This window comes from Triturus cristatus, chromosome 5_1 (genome assembly GCF_964204655.1).
Source record: "Triturus cristatus chromosome 5_1, aTriCri1.1, whole genome shotgun sequence".
Lineage (NCBI taxonomy): Eukaryota > Metazoa > Chordata > Amphibia > Caudata > Salamandridae > Triturus > Triturus cristatus.
In genome coordinates, this window is record NC_140587.1 from 951050724 (window position 1) to 951072270 (window position 21547).

General features: G+C 48.9%; 1 protein-coding gene across 2 annotated transcripts in view; it reads left to right on the forward strand.

Moving 5' to 3' along the window:
• Positions 1-21547, forward strand: part of ZBTB14 (zinc finger and BTB domain containing 14) — a 120304-nt gene that overhangs the window by 63159 nt on the left and 35598 nt on the right. For both annotated transcript variants that reach the window (XM_085606009.1, XM_085606008.1), the window contains exon 3: positions 3469-3568. In XM_085606009.1, the coding sequence (XP_085462135.1) occupies positions 3536-3568 (33 nt within the window). In that variant the 5' untranslated portion in view covers positions 3469-3535. The remainder of the gene's footprint in view (positions 1-3468; positions 3569-21547) is intronic.

Sequence of the window (21547 nt, forward strand, 5' to 3'; positions counted from 1 at the left end):
ATTATGGCAGAAGCCAAATCCTTTTTCTCCACCTGTGCCCACTTCAGTTGTTAACCGTTGTTTCTAGATAATGAAATGTTATTCACTAACGGTTAATGTCTCTTCACTTTTTGGGGGAAACTTAAATGGATAAGTAATATTGAATGATCGCTGTGATAGGTAAATGTATTACTATAATGATCAATTTTGTCCTGCATTACAGAAGAAGCTAAAATATATTAAATTGTGGACTCCGAATTATTTCTCGTAAATGTTTGCTCTATTTGACCTGTCTTGCCACTATTAACTATGGTCAAGTGCCGTGTTTATAGTAGCCTGTTAAGCGAGTCACCATATTCAGTATGAGTGAAATGTGTAAGTGGGATACCTTGCGGGTCATCCAACCCACACACGCTAGCCTCATTGTGTTCACATAAATGGGTATTTAAATCCCCCAGCCACATTAAACTGGGAGGGCCCTTCTGTGTTCGTATGTTAATTGATCGGATTTCATTATTTAGATCATCAACCACTCGTTTCATGTTAACCCAAAAGTAATTATTATAAAAATGTATTAATATCCAATGGCCCTCATTTAACACCTCCAATTGGAGAATTTGAAAATAATTATTCTGAGGACCCGTCTGTTTTACTTGGACCGATAGTGTATTAGAAACTAGGGTTAATAAACCACCCTTAGCTCTGCCTGATGCCGAAGGGACAGCTGGGGTATGAATGGTCTGGAACCCTGCAAAGAAAACTGGGTCCACAGCCCAGGTTTCTTGAACACATATGATGTCCCTCCTTTGCAAATGGTTAAGCCACTCGACATTTCCTACTTTTGAGGCAAGTCCTGCCACATTCTATGTACCTAGGCCTATAATGTTCCTATCCCCTGATTCCTGGGATAAAATGGGCAGGGATAAAACCTGCATAATAGGCCCAGTATTGGCTGGTGTTGGGGGTAGTGAAGACGTAGGTATTGGTTGTCAGTCACATACTTCCATATAAGAAAGGGCAGCAAATCTATTAAAGAGCCCAACCCCCGGTGAAGTGTTTGGGCGCTCTAAATAACGTGACGTTTGATATCCTGATCTTAACCTATACCTCTGTTTGTGGCCTAAAATTGGGATCTGTTTATAGAAATACTCCAATGCTAAGGGGATGATCTGCGTGTTCCTAAAGCAAAGTCTTTTAAGGATTCTGAGGAGGAAAGTGCCAGTATAAGGGTTGTTAAAGTTTATCACTATACAATCTTCAGAAAAGGTTTTCGTTGAGTTCCCCACCCACCCCACCCTCCTGGCCATAATGATTTTACTGGCTAGCTGATGGCTACCCATTCCCCTATCCATAGGTTGGCTAGATAGCTAATGCAGGCATTTGTCCATAAGCTGCGTGGTAGATTCCTGCTGATTGACCTGCAAGCAAGGAACATTAGCCAGAACCAACACTAAGTGGGAAGCTGCGGGTGGAAGGTAAAGGCATTGTTGATTACTAATGGCCATTACTGCAGGAAGAAGGTCTGTTCCTAGTGGATGAGGTGCCATTCTTAGCTCCTGGAGTGCCTGCTGTATCACTTCTCCTTTGTCCCTAAGTAATAGGGGTTGGACCGTTGGATGAGGGGGGTTTTGCTCATGAGCTAGGGGTGGCAAACCCTCTGTTGCAGGTGTGCTTGGGGGTATACTCAAGGGTGGTAAAATGATCACATCCCCTCTAGCACAGGAATTTTGTTGTGGATTGACCATAAGTGGATATATAGAGTCCGCATTCTGAATTGATGATGGTACAAGTATGGTTTGGGGCTAAAAGGCGGCTAATCTCTCTTCAGTCTTCGTCAATTTAAGAAAAATGGGGTCAAGAAGAGCGGTCATACGTTTGGTGACTTCTGCTCAAAAAACATCATCCAGTGTTAGCTCTCGTGAGAAGGCGTTTGTAAGTGGTGGCGTTGGCGCTATCACAGTGTCCGGTTTAACTATCTTGGCATGGACTGCCCTGGGTTTAGTCACTCTTGTGGGCTTAGGTTGTTTTGGTTTAGCAATTCCATGACATTTCCGTTGTTTTAAAGGGGTCATTAGCTACACAGATCGGAGATGGCGATTCATTGCCCCTCGGGGTGGAAGTAGATGGCGATTGTATAATTAGTGATGATTCCCGTTGACCAGGTGAGAGGTCATCAAGAGACAACGATTGTGACCTGGGGATGAGGGGGCAGTCTCAGCGGTACTTCCAGGGGATAATCTGTTAGCAAGGAGAAGTGGTTCCATGGACAAACGTGTCTCTGTGAGTTTTATTGCATGAGAGAGAACACTTCCAGCTCTAGTCTGGAACGCATCAAGGGTTGCCACTCTCCCTCCCCCTACTTTATCCACGGCCGGCTTCTTTCTTACCATAACTAGTAAGAGACGCTGCAAAATATAGATGAAAAATAGTACCTTAGTTCAGATGTTAAGGGGGTGGCCCAGCCCTTGGCCCGGGTTTCGCCAGGCGCATCCCAGCGCATCGGGTCGGCGTCTTGCTTTTAGCATGTTGACAGTGCGCTAAGGACTCTGGGGATTGTAATGCCACCAGTATATCCGGGTTCTTCTCCCGTTGGTCCTCCGGTCCCGGTCAGGCTAGAGCGGTGCTGCGGCTAAGAGACAATCCACGAAGGACAACCCAACAACAGCAGTGGTGCGTTCTGGCTGCAAGGCGCCGCGGGTCGGCGTCTTGCTCTTAGCGCGTTGACTGTGCGCTAAGGACTCTGGGCATAGTAGTGCCACTGGTAATTCTGGGGTCTTCTCCCGTTGTTCCTCCGGTCCCGGTCATGCTGGAGCGGTGCTGCGGCTAAGAGACACTCCACGAAGGACAACCCAGCAATAGCAGGTGGGGGTGGTGAGGTATGTGTGTCTGTGAGAGAGCGAGAGAGATATGACAAGCAGGCAACAGCAGGTTCTAAGTAGTCCTTTTTATTTCATTAAACCACCGACAGTGCAACAGGGAGACCTACGCGTTTCGGCCGGAGCCTTCAGCTGGGTATATATAATTTAATCTGGGGTTATATTTACCTGTTAAGTTTTTACCACACATATGCCTTCTCCATACATGCCTTAACAACGCAAATTTCGTTTTAAAGGCATGTGTGGTAAAGGGATATGCGCGGTAAAAACTTCCATGGTAAAGACATGTGTGGTAGTGTCGCGGTCATTGTAATGACCAGTTTATAAAGCCATGCATGGTAATGGCTTTCATGGTTCCGTTATACATCCCTTAAAACTGCCCTACCTTGCCAAAGACCAGGAGATATTGTTATCGGCCCACAAGTGAACTGATTTACATTAGGAATTGGAACCTTGCATTACATAAATGATGTGAGGGGAGCTTACAATATACTATGCATGTGGGTTGGTTTAAACATTAATTGAGATCTGTTTGTTTGGGGAGTGGGTGTATTAGGCAATGATGAATAAGAACAGAGGAGGACTAATTTTCAGATGTACTTTGTATTCTTAGATTGCCGGATGTTCTCTTCGGAATCGGATCAATTGTGTGAGAAAACATTTACACAACCCAATCCCTCATGAATCCATGGAATTCTCCTACCATTGCAGAGGTGAGTTGGAGTTGGCACTGATGCCGTTCTCATGTTGGCATCTTCTTTGGTACTTGCAAGAAAGTGACATGCTCACATTCATGGGGTCCCCTTCCTCATGAAATACATGCTATTTCGATGGTTGAAAGATAAATTCTTTAGAGTCCAAAAAATACTATGACCAGAACTTTTTCTGACCCTGGGATTAGCTTTTGGGTGTCTCACAGAAGGGTTTCTTTAAACTAGAGGCTTCCTTGTCTTTTTCTAACTCTTTCTTAGGTAACTCTTTCGGCATCTGTAAACTAACGTTTAAGCTGTTAAGTTTCCAAAAATCTATCGTATATACTTGGAACTGAAGGCTATCAACAGGAAAATAAATATCAGTAATGAGCATAGGCCTAAGTTGCTTGCACACACAAGAATATTCTGAAAAGGAAGAAGGACTAATTATGATACAGAGTAAGAAGCACGCTCCTGTAATATTTTCCAAGGCCTTGCAATAACACAAACAGATATTTAGGTTGTGCTTATCATATCATCAGTCCATTTTTATTGATATAATGTAATAAGTAGGGTATGCAGTTCCTATACCTGAAAAGTTATAGTGTGATGACCAGGTTAGTCAAGTCTGTGGGTCAGTGGGGAGCACAACTCTTAAGGAGCAAGAGCCCTCACACACCCAGAAGGGTGTAATGCTTTATCATAGGATGAGCTCCACGTTGGGCCGGCCCTGCAATGCCCTTCGGGCACCCACAAGGGGGCTCTTTACCGGAGACCTTTTTCGGTATGCCGTTTTGAAATGTATGAAGCCTCGGTGTGGGGCTGATCAGTTTAGATTGGTGTGAATAATTATGTAATCTATGAAGTACTTGATAAGTGCAGGTTATAAATAGGTCAGATGGTCCTCTAAAATAGTTTTAATGGATGAGTCCCCTAGCCTATTTAAAAAACTTCTGTGCACTATTATCAGAAATGATGATCTATGTTATCCGTTGGGTCAACATGGCAATTCTTCAGGACCGGTAAACCCAAATCTACACAAGCGCTTGTGATTGGTAACAACTCAATGACCCGATTTCCAATCACCATGCAATTTCCTACATCTATAAAAATTCCTTACAAAGTGTAAAAACTGACCTGTAAAAAGAAAGAGAAAAGGTTTACAAAGTAAACAGTGACAAATTTGTTTGGTGCGGCATGCGTGGCACTGCAAAACATGCAGTTAAACTGTGCGTGTTATAAAAGATTCTACACATATTAAATAAAAACAAGATGTGACAAACACCACATACAGATTCCAACCACTGTGCCCCACGGGTTGTCAACTCACCCTCTTGCCGTGCGGTTGGGCTTCCTCGACTAGGAGCATGGCTACGCACTAATCATGCATGCTGAAAAACAAATCCCCAAAATTTAGGATGGCGGTACGATTCACTCTCCATCTATTACAAAGCACCCCAGCCGGAGACATCTTAGGAACTACAAAGTACTTACGAGGTCTGCAGCGAAGTTGCGCAGGATGACCTACCCGGGCTCAGCTCTCTCGGAAGTGAGGGAGCTGGTTGGGCGACCTTTATGGGACCTACCCCCTTTTAGGGGACATTACCCGTGTGGAAGGGGTTCTGTTTGCAAATTCACCGCAATCATAAAATAAATCCAGCTGGATACCACTTTTATCTGGACACAAATGACACACACACAAATAACAGTTAAAAAAACAGTGTCTATGTGGTTACCTGTCCTTGTGACGGATTTTCCGAAAATTTACTTTGGGCAAATTACCCGGCATCGCAGCTTGAGACCTACCAACTAAGCTATCTTTTAACATAATTTTGCAATAAGGGATATTTTAGCATTCGCATCCATGGTGAACGGATTGACTAATCAGACTGTAGATAAGATAAAATGGCACCCGCAATAAGTCTCTGACCGGGATCAGTGAGCGTTTTAATTGCCTGCACCTCACTAAGAAAAATGGCGCCCACAATAGATCTGCGACCGGGGTCAGTCAGCGTTCGAGCGGACGGGCCGACTGCACCAGAAACCGATTGATACAGTGAGCTTGGCACTTAATGGCGGTCCCCCAACCGGCTCCCTCACTTCAGAGGGAGCTGAGATCGGGTAGGTTGTCCCGAGCACCTTCGCTGCGGACTCTGTGAGTACTTTGTAGTTCCTAAGAAGTCCCTGGCTGGGGCGCTTTGTATGAGACGGAGGGTGTACAGTACTGCCATCCTAAATTTTGGGGATTTGTCTTTTAGCACATATAATTAGCGTGTCGCCTTGCTCCTACTCGAAGAAGCCCAACCGCACCGCAATAGGGTGAATTGACAATCCTTGGTGGTATAGTGGTTGGCATCTGTATGTGGTATTTGTCACATCTTGTTTTTAATACATGTGCAGTATTTTGTATAATGAGCACAGTTTAACAGCATGTTTTGCAGTGCCACACATGTCGTCCCAAACAAATTTGTCACTGTTTACTTTGTAAACCGTTTCTGTTTCTTGATTGCAGGTCGGTTTTTACATTTTGTCAATTCTCTTAGCCATTACATCTTTATTTCTTTACTATAAAAAATACATTTTTTTGATACTTTTCTACATCACAAAATATTTTTTACTCCGCTTTCATGCATTTTTCATAAAAAACAATTGCAGTACACATTGTTTTAGCCCCCTACCCTCAACCCACTCTCTCATTTATTCACAGAAACCACATTCTCTCATTTATACATCTCATTCCAATCTCAGCCACACTCCACGTACACCACGGTATACAACTGGAAAAGATCATCAATTTCTGCTGTTGTTGTGTTGCTCGCTGGGATCTGTCACAAAGACAGACAGGTAATATCAGAACCGATCCAGGCCGAATGAAAGCCAGACTGAGGAAGTGAAAAAGATGGCGCTAACCACATGTTGTAATGGGCTGCAAGGAAGACAGAGTTGTGCAGCCTAGGACAGGATAGGAACAGAGCAGTACAGGAGTCATGGAGTTGAGGGCTCTATCCATCAAAGAACCAATGAAAACCAGGGGAAACAGCAAGGCCGACAGTCAAGTAAGTGCTAATCCCTTTTTCGGTTGCTGACATCAGGGATGGAGAAATAGACTTAGATGATATGATCAAAGGGTCACCATTCTCATGATAGGTTGTTTACTCTATTAAAAGGTTAACGCTGCAGTGAGGAATAGCGCACTTAGCTTGTATAAAGATCCTCAGAATCAAAGAGCCATTTACCACTCTAACACAACAATTACATTTAAAAAAAAATACAGCACTAAAACTTAATGCTCCATGCAGACACCTTTTACCTGAATACTGTTGGTACCATGAACCCTATCAGACCTAGCAGGAAACATTTTAGGAATCCCTCTCATTAACAAAACCAAGTGCCTCATTTGAAGTATGGGAGACAGGTTACTCCTTCAGAAATCTGATAGATATCCTGTCTGTGTTAGTACAAGTGCCATATGACATATATATACATACTTCTGTAGTAGGGGATCTCTGTGTATAGTCATAATCATGTGAATAGTCCCGCCCATTTGCGTGGACCCCGGAGCAATCAAAATAGGCTCTTAAGAGGAGGAGCCTAGCGCGGGACCAAGATGGCTGCGTGAGCACAGAGCTCCCGCGACCCTCGTTCCCTCCGGCAACTATCCTGCAAAAATCCTGTGTCAAATATCCGGAATATTGGAGATGAACCATTGCTGAGGCGAGCGTCGTTGTCCGGACTGAAATTGTGCACCGGAGACCGAAGTTGTGACAAGTGGAAGTTCGCGGCCTATCCCCGGGAGGTGCCCGGGTCTCGCGTTGGCATGGGCCCGGACACTAATTGAACAACAGCGGCCGTGTGTGGTGCAGACCATCGGATGGGGGCTGTTTTCACTTTCACTTTCGATTTCTTCTACAACTGCGTGCCTCGGCCCGCGAGTGTCTTGGACAACAGTCGCCTGTAGCTCGGCCTGCACATGCTTGGGCTTGAATCGGGGTCCCGGATCCAGCGGACCTCGTGCCAATTGTGTGGCTGAGCGGCCTGTCTTTGATGCTGACTGTTCCGGTGTTGAGGATGTCGGCTAAATCGGAAGCCGGCAAACACAAGCCCAAGAATACCAGGCGGGGGGGCTACACTCAAACTAACAATATGGATCGCTATGACCAGCAAAAGGGATCGCCAAGTGGACCGGGGAAGCCACAGGAATTACCGAGAGACGGCTCGGTCCCCGCACCGGAACTGACACTGCAAGACATCATGGGCGCCATTGAGGAGATGAAGTCCTCTATTGGGCAACAGTTCGAGACCCTGGCACACAAAGTGGACACTATCTCAGTTGACGTTAATTTGCTTCGCGCTGACCTGGGGAAAACTAATGAGAGAGTTAAATCATTGGACCAAAAAACCTCTAGCCTCACGGGGGACGTCTCTGATCTGCAAATAGAGGTCCGCACGCTGAGGACTACCAATGACCTCTTTGCCCGCAAGATGGAGGATTTTGAAGGCCGGGCGAGGCGCAATAACGTGCGCATTGTTGGCGTTCCGGAGAAATCGGAGGAGCAATCAGCGGACTTGTTTGTCGAGGACTTGGTGGTTAATCATTTGGCGCCTAAGGGCCTCAGCAAGTTCTTTGCGGTCGAGCGGGCCCAGCGAGTCCCGGGTGGGAGGCCCAAGGTGGGAGCCCCCCCGAGACCGATCATCGCCAGGATCTTCAATTTCAGGGACCGCGATGCAATTCTGCAGGCGTCACAAGTGTCCGGACCAGTCACTTTCCAGAACACTGCAGTGAGTTTTTATCCTGACTTCACCCAGGCGGTGCAGAAGCAACGGCAGAGTTTCCTGGGGGTTAAGAGGAGGCTACGTGAGATGGGCCTGAAGTATGCCATGCTCTTCCCAGCCAAGTTGCGCGTCGAGTACGAAGAGCGAACCTTTTTCTTTGACTTGCCAGACGAGGTTGGGGAATGGCTCGACACATTGCCTCAGCGGCGGACTAGCGGGGATCATGCTGGCGGAGCGGAAGGTGGTCATGTCGCAAAAGAGTGAGGACTCCGGTGATTGAACATTCTGGCTAAGCTCAGGACAGTGGTTCGCTGATTTGTTTTCATTGCTAGCTATTGTCCGGGGGTGGCGAGGGTACAATGGGATCTCTTCCCTCCTACGGGGTTTCTTCTTGTAGATTAGCTTCTGCTAGGGCGACAGGCACACTGCAAGTTGGGGGGGCTTTTTAGGCTTATGCAGGCGTGCAGGGTGGGGGGTGGTATGGGTTTGTTGGAGTGTTTGTTGTTGTTTTTCATTTTGCAAGGTATCGCAATGCAAGTCTCGTGTGCTGTTTTCTTGGGGGGGGCGGGGGTCTCTTGCCATTCTGTGATGGGGGGTAGGGGTTTGAATATACTTAGTTGGAATGTTAATGGCTTGGGGGATCGTATTAAGCGGGGGATTGTTTTGCAATTTCTGAAGAGGTGCTCTCCTGACATAGTTTTGCTGCAGGAGACGCACCTGATAGGCAACACGTGTCATGCTCTCAATAGAAAGGGTTATAAATTTGTTGCGCACTCTGGGTTTTCCTCGGGATCTCGGGGGGCTGGAATACTCGTTAGGACCTCGCTGCCGTTTGAGATTGATTCTACTACTGTCGATGAGAGGGGGCGCTTTGTGGCTGTTGCGGGGAGGTGGGAGGGCAGGACACTGGTTTTGGTTTCTGTTTATGTTCCTCCTGGCCTGCAGACCGCCACATTTGCTGACTTGGGGAGGGCTATGCTGGATCTCCCCGAGGGCGTGTTGTTGGTGGGTGGTGACTTTAATGCAGTTGGTTCCGGATTACTAGACAGACATCCGCCAAGGGACCCCGGGGGGGCGCAGAGATGGCTCCCAGATTTTATTGAAACACTAGGTCTGGTTGACTGCTGGAGGCTGCTGCACCCCGCTCAGCGGCAGTACACTTTTCACTCTGGGGCGCACGGCAGTCTCTCTAGAATAGATTATGTTCTCACCTTAGCTGCCCAAGCTTCCTTGGTGTCCGAGGCTAGGCACATGGCTAGGGGCATCTCCGATCATTCGCCGGTGTGGATTTGTATGGATTTTGGCCGTGGAGCGGCAGGTAGGGTGGCTCCGATTAACCCCTGGTATTTCCGTGACCCTAGGACTCGTAGCGCGTTGCTGAAAGCGGTCGATCTCTACTTTTCGGAGAATCTTGGCTCGGTTACCTCCGCGGTGTCTTTGTGGGAAGCGTTTAAAACAGTACTGAGAGGGGAGGCCCTCTCCTTGATAGCGGATGTCAAACGTCGGAGAGATGCGGAGGTGGCCCAGATCGAGGCTGAGATAGTGGTATTAGAGTCAGTCCTGGAAGACGAGGTTACGGCGGAAACACTGCATAAGTTGAGATTAAAACAGTCTGAATATAAAGCACTGGTGACAAACGCGGCTAAGGTTCTTAGCAGGGAACAACAAGGGCGATTTGTATGATGTAGGTGACCAGGCTGGGAAATTAATAGCGTGGTTAGACAGAAAAGAACGAGTGAATAGAGTTGTGCCAGAAATAGTGACGGTCGGCGGGGATATTGTCACAGAACCCGACGGGATAGTCCAGTGTTTTGCGGACCACTTCCGCATGGTCTATACGTCCGTGTCGGACAAGCCGGAGGAAGACTCGCACGAACTGCTGCGAGATATTGCCCTGCATTGTCTCTCCGATGTAGACAGGGAAGACCTTGATGGTAACATCACCGCGGATGAGGTTGCAGTTGCTATCCGCTCGCTACACCCGGGCAAGGCCTCGGGCCCGAATGGCTTGCCGATCGAGTTGTATAAACTCAGGCCGGATAAGATTGCTCCGCATTTGCGAGATATGTTTGTAGAGGCGCGGGAGCATGGGTGTCTCCCATTTGACCAACGTCTGGCGACAATAGTGGTCATACACAAAGTTGGCAAGCCCCGGAACAGATGTGGCTCGTATAGGCCGATCTCCCTACTCAACGCTGAGCCAAAAATCCTCGCCAAACTGTTGGCTAACCGTTTGATCAGGGTCATTGGGGACTTGATCCACCCGGACCAATCCGGGTTTATCCCACACCGCAACACTGCGTTGAACCTCAGGCGACTCCATGGCGTGCTCACGAGGGTTGGGACGCTGCGGGAGTCGGCCATCTTGGCGTCACTTGATGCCACGATGGCTTTCGACACTGTGGAATGGCCGTATCTGTGGGCAGCGCTCACAAAATTTGGCTTCGGACCGGGTTTTATAGGCTGGATTAGGCTACTTCAGTGGTTCCCAAAGTGTGCGCCGCGGCACCCCAGTGCGCCGCGATTAGAAGCCAGGGGCGCCGCGCCGCCTCGCAGGATGTGGGAGATTGCAGCCCCAGCTCAGATACCCAGCAGCATTGGAGAGGCACAGCGGGATGGCAACACTCACACCTTCAGCCCCATCATGAGCTGTTAAGTCCTGTTTGAAGGTGACTGAGAGGGAGGGGCTGCAGCTTCGGTCGCAGGGGCATCTTTTCAGATGCAAACAACCCTGAATGCGTCGTGTCATGTCACTGCAATTTAGAGGGGCCTCACACATTCCCTTCCTCCCCAGGGCCATAAAAATCGTAGAACAGGCCCTGATTACACCGAGGCAGCACGTGGTTCTCTCCACAGAGTTTAATTAATGTTACTAAATTGTAAGAAAACCTCGGTTCTTCAAACATGCAGTTTAAAATGTAATAAAATAGACATGGCACAATCGCACCCACACTGATTAACAAAGTATGGAGGACAATCCGTTAAATCAGTTCTCCTTTAAGTACTGTACATCACAGTGGGGGATGGCAAAACTAACATTTTTGACAGAGACCCTGTCGTCTCGTTGTCTTGTCCAGGAGGGGGTGAGGAGCCCTACCCCACCCTGAAAGAGACAAAGATGATACTAGAATACTCCATGCCCACCCCTGTGCCCACCCTGGTGGATCCTGTTCCCCCTCATGTGATGGCTCCTGCCCCCCCCGTGATGGCTCCTGTCCCCCCCCATGTGGTGGCTCCTGTCCCCCCCCCCCCCCCAAAACCTGTGATGGCTCCTGTCCCCCCCGCCCCCCCTATGGTGGATCATGTCTCCGCCCTGGGTGGTTTCTGTCCCAGTCCTGGAATGGCTCCTGCAGCGAGGGTGAAGTTCTTGATGGGCCTCTTCTTAAAAAGGCTCAGCTCAAAATTAATATGAAAAGGTGAGCGAGTGAGTAAGTGAAGGGATGGGTGGATGGCTGGATGAATTAGTGAAAGGGTGAATGGATGAATGAAAGATTGAATAGATGGAGAATGAGAGGATGGATGGATGGATGAGTGGGTGGAAGGATGGATGAAAGAAAAGGTAAATAGCTGGATGTATGGGTCGAAGGGTTGCTGGATGGGTAAAAGGGTGGATGGATGAGTGAAAGGATGGATGAGTGAAAGGATGGATGTGTGAAAAGGTGGATGATGAGTGAGTAAGTGGGAGGATGGAGGTGTGAAATTATGGATGGATTGATGAATTTATAAGTGCAAGGGTGAATGGATGGATGGATGAGTGAAAGGGTGGATGGATGGATGGGTGAGTGAAAGGGAGAGTAGGCGGACAAAAGGATGAATAGATGAGTGAAGGAGTGAAAGGATAAATGGATGAGAGAAAGGATGGATGAGTGATCGGGTCAATGGATGGATTAATGAGTGGATGAGTAGATGGGTGGGTGGGTGGATGGATGGAAGGATGGCTAAGTGAAAGGGTCGATGGAGAGAGAAAGGGAGGATGGATGGATGAGTGAAAGGATGGATGAAGGGATGGATGAGTGAAATGATAGCTGGAAGGATACATGATGGATAGGTTTGCAAATGGTTGAATATGTTTGGATATGGCTGGGCTTACTTATATACTACTGCGCGACCTCCTCTGATGTGTCTGTAAAACTTACCTATTGTCCTGACACCTGCCTTTTAGAACTGCACCAGCAGGACCCAGCACACTTAAAACACTGGGTAGAGGGGATCTGGTGAGCCATCTTGGGTTCATCAGAGCCCACCCCATGTAAACTTCTTGTAACGCCACAGAGCTCCTTGAGCCTTTCTCTAGCAATTGAGATGTACTTTATAAGATCTTTTTGATTGCAAATAAAGTTTTATGATGGTGATGGCTACTCTCTGAATCCTTCATCACGTCTAGGCTTGATTCTTCATGTAGACCAGTGGTTCCCAAACTGTGCGCCGCGGCACCCCGGTGCGCCGGTAAAAAAATGGTGGGGAGCCACGGCCAACTGCCAAGTGGGTCAAGGGAGCCATGGGTCAAAAAGTTTGGGAACCACTGGGCTACTTTATGAGGAACCTTTGGCTAAAATCGCGGTGAACGGTAGGGCGTCATCTCCGTTCGAGCTTGGGAGGGGCACCCGGCAGGGTTGTCCACTGTCGCCACTATTGTTCGCCCTCGCCCTTGAGCCGCTGGCGGCATGGATTAGATGGCAGCCAGACATAAAAGGGATCCGATGGTCGCCAGACCACGAGGACCGCATTTCTTTGTATGCAGACGACATTTTGTTATACTTGACCTCACCTAGGAAATACCTCATAGTGGTCTGTGACGTTTTGAATTCTTTTGGAAGAAACTCGGGTCTCGCCATTAATTGGGGAAAGTCGGATCTATATGTTCTCAGTGGAGACACCCCTATCGTCCCGCGGAATTGCTCCATCCAGATCGCCCAGCAGGGCTTTCTGTACTTGGGGATATATATTTCCACCGATCCCTCTATCCGATACGAGAAGAACCTACTCCCTCCGTTGTCACGTTTGAGACGGGACGTTGCGGGTTGGAGGCGGCAGCCGCTCTCCCTCCTAGGCCGCGCCGCATTGTTTAAAATGATGTCCCTTCCCCGATTTCTCTATGCCCTACAGAACACCCTAGAGTTAGTTCCGGCCTGTTATTTTCGTGAGGTGGAGAGCCTCCAGCGCTCGCTGTTATGGGACGGTCGACCGCGTATAGCTATTGCAAAGTTGACCCTTCCATGGTATGACGGGGGGATTGCACTCCCTGACATCAGAAGATATTATTGGGCTACCCAATTGGGGGCGATTAACCACGGTGTTTATGGTCCGGCGTTGAACCCTGGGTTTGCTATGGATCGGTGGTTGTTGCGCGGGGGTAATTATCTTAGGGCGCTGTATTCCAAATCACTGGATGGGTCCCTCACGGGACCAACCAAGACGGCAGTGCATGTGTGGAAGGCGGTTACAAACTCGTTGGGCTGGAAGGACAGACTTACCCAGGCTACTCCGCTTTTCGAATCCGATATATTGGGGAAATTATGGCACACGAAAGGGTTTGAGAAGTGGGACCTAATTGGGATTTCTAGAGTTGGGGATTTGCTGACTAAGGGTAAGGTGAAATCGTTTGAGATGCTGCAGACGGAGTACGAATTAGGGGGTACTGAATACTTTCGATATGCCCAGGTGCGTCACGCTCTGCTATCTGTCTGTGCCGAGGGGGAGGTCGTGCCTGAGTCTTCTCCTTTGGAGGATCGGATTCTGGACGGTCATATGCCGGAGAGTACAATCTCCTTGATTTACAAGAAGCTTGTAAATGTTTGGACCGACCTCCTCCTTGATGTGCGAGAACAATGGACTAGGGATGGTCTCGAGCTGGACGATGAGGACTGGCAATATGCCATCTCCTCTCCGAAGGAGGTTGCGATCCCTGCTAGACTGCGGCTGGTGCAGCTTAAGATACTCCACAGGGTTTATGTCATGGGGCCCCGCCTGATTCATATGGGTTTTTCTGATGATGACTTATGCAAGAGAGGCTGTGGGATGTTGGACACCTTTCTACACATTTTTGGGGAGTGTGGGGAGATCGTAGAGTTCTGGAAACAAATTCATGACGTGATAGAAGAGGTCACGGGTATCGCACTCTTCCCGGAGGCAAGACGATGCCTATTGAATGTCTGGGGTCCCACCGACTATGATGCCACTCCGACCCAATGGGTGACCCTGGGGAATATGGTGGCGAAGCGAGATATTGCGCAGCTGTGGGGATCCCAGAGACCTCCCACCTTGGTAACATGGATGGAAAATATGGACTGGGGCATGTTCCGGGAGAAAACGGTGTATAGTGCCCGAGGTCGCCCTAAGAAATGGCATAAGATATGGGGGAAATGAAACCATTATAGGGGAGATATTTGTGTGCCCCCGGTTACTGAGATGCTCGATGTGCAACTTTCCCCCTAGCTCTACTCCCAACTTTGGATGTAAAACTGTTCATAACCTGGAGTCCGTACCTCTGCTTTCCCCTCACTTCTTTGGCGTGGTGTACTGCTCCGCTGATGGGAGTGGGACCTCGCCCCGGCTGAGAACTAGCGCATGCTTATTATATGCTCTGCCTTGCTTGTGTTTTTATTTTTTGGTTTACATTAAAACTAAACCTTTGTTACTCCTGATGTATAGCTATGGACCTTCCTATGTATTGTTCTCATCGTGCTGCCGGACCTCCGGGATGTCGGCTGAATAGCTGTGTACCATGTTGACGTAAATAAAGGTTTAAAAAAAAAAAAAAAAATAGTCTCTTAAGTTGTCCTCTTCTGCAATCCTGCATAGACACTTAAGAGAAAATAAAGACAAATAATGCAGCCTGAAATAAACAAGGCTACTCTGGCCAGTACTTCATCCTCAAGTGAAAAAGGATAGCCAGATAATACTGAATTTTAAACATTTTGCTAAGTTTCACACATAGAGAAACTCCGCTTCACAAAAATGCTTTGTCATGATAGAGGGGAAGGGTTGGACAGACAAGCCCCCATAGGCTGCCATTATGTGTCTGTAAAAGGATACCGTGCCTTTAAGGAACCCTCCAGAGACCCTCGGTATCCCATGATGCACAGCCAAAGGCTAGTTACTTTCAGTTCTTTTTTCTGGCTCCTGCTAGCAGGACCCTGGAGCATTGAGCTCTACCTTTAGTGGTATATCTTCATATATTTGAGCTTTTTTGATAATTTGAGAGTTTCACTCGACGTCTGAGGAATTTACCTTCCTTATGCTGTCTTTTTGGGGCAGTTTAGCCACTTTTTTCTTGTCAAAATGCCATCTTTATTTGACAAGTGCCCAGAATGTGTCAGGAAGAAGGCCAAATCGGACTCTCACAGGGTTTGTATACTCTGTCTTCCTTCATCTCATGTTCCTGACTCCTGTGTCATCTGCAAGTCATTTTCCAGGAGGACCCTGCGTGACAGGGAGAAGATTCGTCTTCAAGGCCTGGAGCAGAGAAGACAACAGGCTGCAGGTGGGACATCTGGGCATGGAGAGAGCCTTTCCTCTTCCACAACCCATGCGTCGGCCTCTGGGGGGCTCCCCAGACGAAAGAAGGCACAAACGGCGCAGGTCCCGGTCGACTTTGAAGGCGACAACGGCGACTTCGAGGCCAGGTATGACTACCATATCCTCCCCGTCGACCCAGGGTTCTGGGTCCAAACAACGTCAAAGATCAACGTCGAGGGGAAGGATGTGGAGACCTCGGACGAGGTCGACGCTGAGGACTTCACAGATGACATCGAGACATCATCGCCGTCGATCTGAGTCCAGGAGACATTGGCGCTCGCCGCCAAGGCGACCCCGCCGTTCGTCGACGAGAAGATGAACAACGGCTAGGAGAAGTTGACGTCGAGAAGGAGCTCGTCGTCGAGAAGCCTGTCACCCTCTGTGGTCAGCATCTCCACGTCTGGGAGTTCAAGGTCAAGACTGCATCGACGTTCACCTTCCAGAGGCACTGCTTCCAGAGCTTTCTCTTCGAGGCCTGCCCGCAAGCAGAGGAGGGTGATTCATACTTCGGACTCGGAGTACTCCAGGACCTATTCACCAGCCAGGTCACCGGAATCAGCTCGGCTTGTGGCTCCTTGTCAGTTGCCGCTGCGACCTAGGACGCCTACTCCTCCTCCTCCTCCTCCACCTCCTCGTCCTCCTCCTCCACGTCTGCCTCCGCCTCCACCTCTTCCACCACCACCGCCCCTGCCTCAGCTGCTTCCTCGGCCGCTGGCTGCTTCACCTGTGCCAGTGGTCTCGGTGGTACCAAGAAGGCCAAGATCTCGATCCCGGCCTAGACATCGCTCTTGTAGCCGGCACCGGTCTTCAACCAGATCACGCCGTCATCATCGTCACGAGCGGTCACGTTCCAGGTATACTAGGGACACGGAGTCCTCTAGTGCAGGAGGATATTCGCGGACTCTGTCGGATTCCCCACCTCAGAGGGTGTCACCGGTTGATGACATTACCACGTTTCAGGAGGTTCTGGTAAGTGGAGCGACGAAGCTGGGCATTGCACTGTCCGTGCCTACCCCGTCCACATCTGTGATCTTTGAGACGCTACAAAGGAAGCAAATCTCTTGTCCTCTGCTTCCGCTGGTACCCGGTTTGGAGGAACCAGCGATGGAGTTGTTCCTGACGGCTGCCTCAGTGAAGTTGGCTCCCTCGAGACTTCAAAAGAAATACAGGCCCCCGGTCTCGGACCCTGCATTCCTGCGGGTGGATCCCCCTCCAGATTCAGTTACAGTAGTGGCGGCGAAGAAGCAGCACGCTACGGCCCCTTCGACCACAGTTCCACCGGACAAGGAAAGCCGTAGACTTGATTCTGCGGGGAGGAAAGTCTGCAGCACTGCAGCCACTTTAATGAAGGCAGCGAGCTCGACGGCTCTCTTGGGCCGGTATGACCGCTCCTTGTGGGAGTCTCTCCAACAGTTCGTGGAACTCCTGCCTAGAGACAAACGCAAGGACTTTCAGGAGGTTCTCAATGAGGATCTGATGGTCTCCAATCAGATCATCAGTGCGGCTGCGAACACCTCTCTCCTGGCTGCTCATGGATATTGTCATGGTGTGACTCTGCGGCGCCATTCATGGTTGCGTCTCACCTCCCTGAAACCGAAGGCTCAGCAACGTATCGCTAACCTGCCATTATCGGGTTCCACCCTCTTTGGTTCCCATGCGGACGAGGAAATGGCTCGTATGAAGGCAGAGGTTGAGACCCTCAAGGCTGTTGGCTTGGAGAACCCGAAGGAACAGCTTAAGAGTTTCCGCCCCTACCAACGGCGAGACTCTTCCCAACAGTTCCAACGTGGACAGGGACGTCAGGCTGGACAACAGCAGCAGCAGTTTCAGCAGCAGCCCTTTCAGAGACGTCAGAGAGGCAGGGGCAACAAGCAGTCCACATCGGGGAACAAGGGCCCCGCTGGTTCTAAGCCCTGAGGGATTACTTCCCCCTCTTCTGTTACCCACTCCGGTGGGGGGAAGCATTCAAAATTACCTGGCAGAGTGGAGAAAAATAACTCCAGACAATTGGGTGCTGAATATTGTTCGCAGTGGATACTGTCTCCGTTTCATCAGTCCCCCTCCATCTATTCCACCAGTTCGTTCACAATACCTGTTGCGCGAACTTCAAGTGGAGGTCGATACCCTGTTAAGAAAAAGGGCAATAGAACTGGTTCCTCCTCCTCAAAGGGGAAAAGGTCTATACTCCAGGTTCTTTCTGGTGCGCAAAAAGGACAAAAACGAATTCAGGCCCATTCTCGATTTGTGGCAAGCAAACAAATGGATTCGCAGAGAGAAGTTCCAGATGCTGTCCCTGCACCAGATTTACCCTCAGCTGCATCAAGGGGACTGGCTCTGCGCCATAGATATGCAAGATGCGTACTTCCATGTACCCATTGCAAGGAAGCATCGGAAGTTCCTGCGGTTCCTAGTCAGCACCAATCACTACCAATATACAGTGCTTCCATTCGGCCTAAAGTCTACGCCCAGGACTTTTTCAAAGTGCATGGCGGTGGTTGCAGCGCACCTGAGGAAGAACAAGATCTTCGTCTATCCGTAACTGGACGACTGGCTGATCAAAGCCTCCACGTTTCAGGAAGCACAGCTACATTTCAACAGGATGGCTGTTCTCTTGAACCAATTGGGCCTTCACATCAACATGTCAAAGTCTGTCTCGACTCCTGTTCAGTGTCTGCAGTACCTGGGAGCCTCCATCGATACACTCCAGGCAAGCATGTGTCCTTCGGAGGAGCGACGCTTATCGATCCTTCGGAAGGCTCAGACTCTCATGTCCGTTCCTTCTGCGACGGTGAGGACGGTGTCCTCTCTCCTAGGTTCGATGGCCTCTTGCATCTTTCTCACTCCACATGCACTCCTCCACATGCGGCCGCTGCAGGAATGTCTACAGGATCAGTGGGACCAAAAACGAGGGAACTGGGAGGACAGGATCCTACTGTCGCAACACGTTGCCCAGTCCCTGAAGTGGTGGTGTTCACCCCACAATCTCCTCAGAGGGATTCCGTTCCACAAAGAGATACCGACTCAAACCATTGTGACAGATGTGTCTCTCCACGGCTGGGGAGCACATTCGGAACACCTTCAAATACAAGGGACGTGGTCCCAGACGTTGTCCACGTATCACATCAACTTTCTGGAACTCCGAGCAGTTCACTTGGCGCGGAAAGCCTTCCAGCCCTCATTCCACACCAGTTCCCTGCTTGTACAGACGGACAACACAATAACAATGTATTACCTCAACAAGCAGGGGGGCTCAAGATCGCGCACACTGTCTCGGGAGGCGCAGACGATCTGGAATTGGCTGCTGGCCAGGGGATTGACGATCAGGGCGACTCATCTGCCAGGTGTGCAGTATGCGCAGGCAGATGCACTCAGCAGGCTCGGTCAAGAAAATCACGAATGGGTCTTAAACAACGAGGTGTTAAGGGGCATCTTCGCAATGTGGTCCACTGCAGACATCGATCTGTTTGCCACCGCAGAAAACAGCAAATGCCGAGACTTCGCCTCCAGGTTTTGCCAACCGGGGACACTGGTGAATGCACTGTGGATTAACTGGTCGAACAGCTTTCTCTACGCTTTTCCACCCATTCCCCTGATCCCGGCAGTGTTGATCAAACTCTCCCAGTCCAGGGCCAGAATGAATCTCATTGCTCCGGAATGGCCTCGGCAGTGGTAGTTCACCGACCTCCTACACCAGTCTCTCCTGCCGCATCTTCGACTTCCGTGTCAGCCGGACCTTCTTACGAAGTTCGGAGGGCAGATGGTGCATCCCATCCTCTCGTCGTTGAGTTTGGCAGCATGGCTCCTGAGCTAGTGCAGTATGGACATTTAAATCTGCCTCAGAACTGCATGGAGATATTAAAAGAGGCAAAAAGACCGTCTACAAGGACTTCCTATGCATACAAATGGAAGAGATTCTGCATTTGGTGCACGTCTAAGAGTGCAGACCCTACATCCTGCAAGGAGGATGTCACCCTCCCATATTTACTGCATTTGGCTCAATCTGGCCTTAACTTTCATTCCATTAAGGTCACCTAGCAGCTTTAACTGCGTATAGGAAATGCCCTTTCACAAACTTCTTTTTTCCAAATCCCAGTCATCAAATATTTATTTTCTAGAAGGTTTGAAGAAGGTGTTTCCTCCCATTAGGCGTCCTTCGCCTCCTTGGGAGCTTAATGTGGTGCTGTCTAGACTAATGAAAGAGCCTTTTGAGCCTATTCATAAGGCTTCTCTACAGCATCTATCCTGGAAGGCAGCTTTCCTTGTAGCTATAAAATCGGCTCGCAGGGTGAGTGAGATCCAGGCTCTTTGTTGCCAAGAGCCCTATACTGTGTTTCATGCATCTAAAGTTGTCATGAGAACTCACCCAACGTTTCTTCCTAAGGTTGTGTCCGATTTCCATGTGAATCAAACAATCACGTTGCCCACGTTTTTTCAGCATCCTTCCTCTCCGGCGGAGAGGTCCCTCTCCGGCGGAGAGGTCCCTTCATTCTCTCGATGTGAGAAGGGTGTTGAAATTCTACTTAGATAAGACTAAGGAGATTCGTAGATCGGATCAATTATTTGTTAATTATGGATCGGTCAGGACTGGTCTTGCTACCTCTAAACAGACCATCTCTAGGTGGAATGTGTCCTGTATTCAACTTTGTTACCAGAAAGCTAACAAGACTCTAGGGGGTAAGCCTAAGGCTCACTCTACCAGAGGTAAAGCTGCTACAGTGGCTTTGCTGCGCAATGTCCCCATTGCAGACATCTGTAGGGCTGCCACTTGGAAGTCAGTCCATACCTTTGCTAAACACTACTGCCTGGACTCTGATGCCAGGGCAGATGCTCAGGTTGGGCAGGCTTCGCTTAGAAATTTGTTTGCACAGTAGTGATTCTGTCTATTTCTTCCACCGCTGGGTTTGGTTTGTGGGGATGGGCTTGCCATTCTATTCACATGATTATGACTATACACAGAGATCCCCTACTACAGAAGGAGTCGTTTCTTACCTGCAGCTCCAGTTCTGTAGTAGGGGTACCTCTGTCATAAGCAACCCGCCTTCCTCCCTGGTGGATGAAACGATAATATCCTGAATGCTACAGGCCTGGCTTTATACACCTTCAAAAAGAACTGAAAGTAACTAGCCTTTGGCTGTGCATCATGGGATACCGAGGGTCTCTGGAGGGTCCTTAAAGGCACGGTATCCTTTTACAGACACATAATGGCAGCCTTTGGGGGCTTGTCTGTCCAACCCTTCCTCTCTATCATGACAAAGGTTGTTTGTGAAGGGGAGTTTCTCTAGGTGTGAAACTTAGCAAAATGTTAAAAATTCAGTATTATCTGGCTATCCCTTTTCACTTCAGGATGAAGTACTGGCCAGAGTAGCCTTGTTTATTTCAGGCTGCATTATTTGTCTTTATTTTCTCTTAAGTGTCTATGCAGGATTGCAGAAGAGGACAACTTAAGAGACTATTTCGATTGCTCCGGGGTCCACGCACATGGGCGGGACTATTCACATGATTATGACTATAACGGAGATACCCCTACTACAGACCTGGAGTTACAGGTAAGAAACTACTCCATTTATGATTGAGTATTGCCCTCTTGGTCCCTTTTCTTTTTCTGCTAAATATCAACGGTATTAGTAACCATTTAATAGAACATAGCAATGATGTACCACGTATGGGCCTAATATCCATTCTCATTTCATAATACACGGACGACGCTGT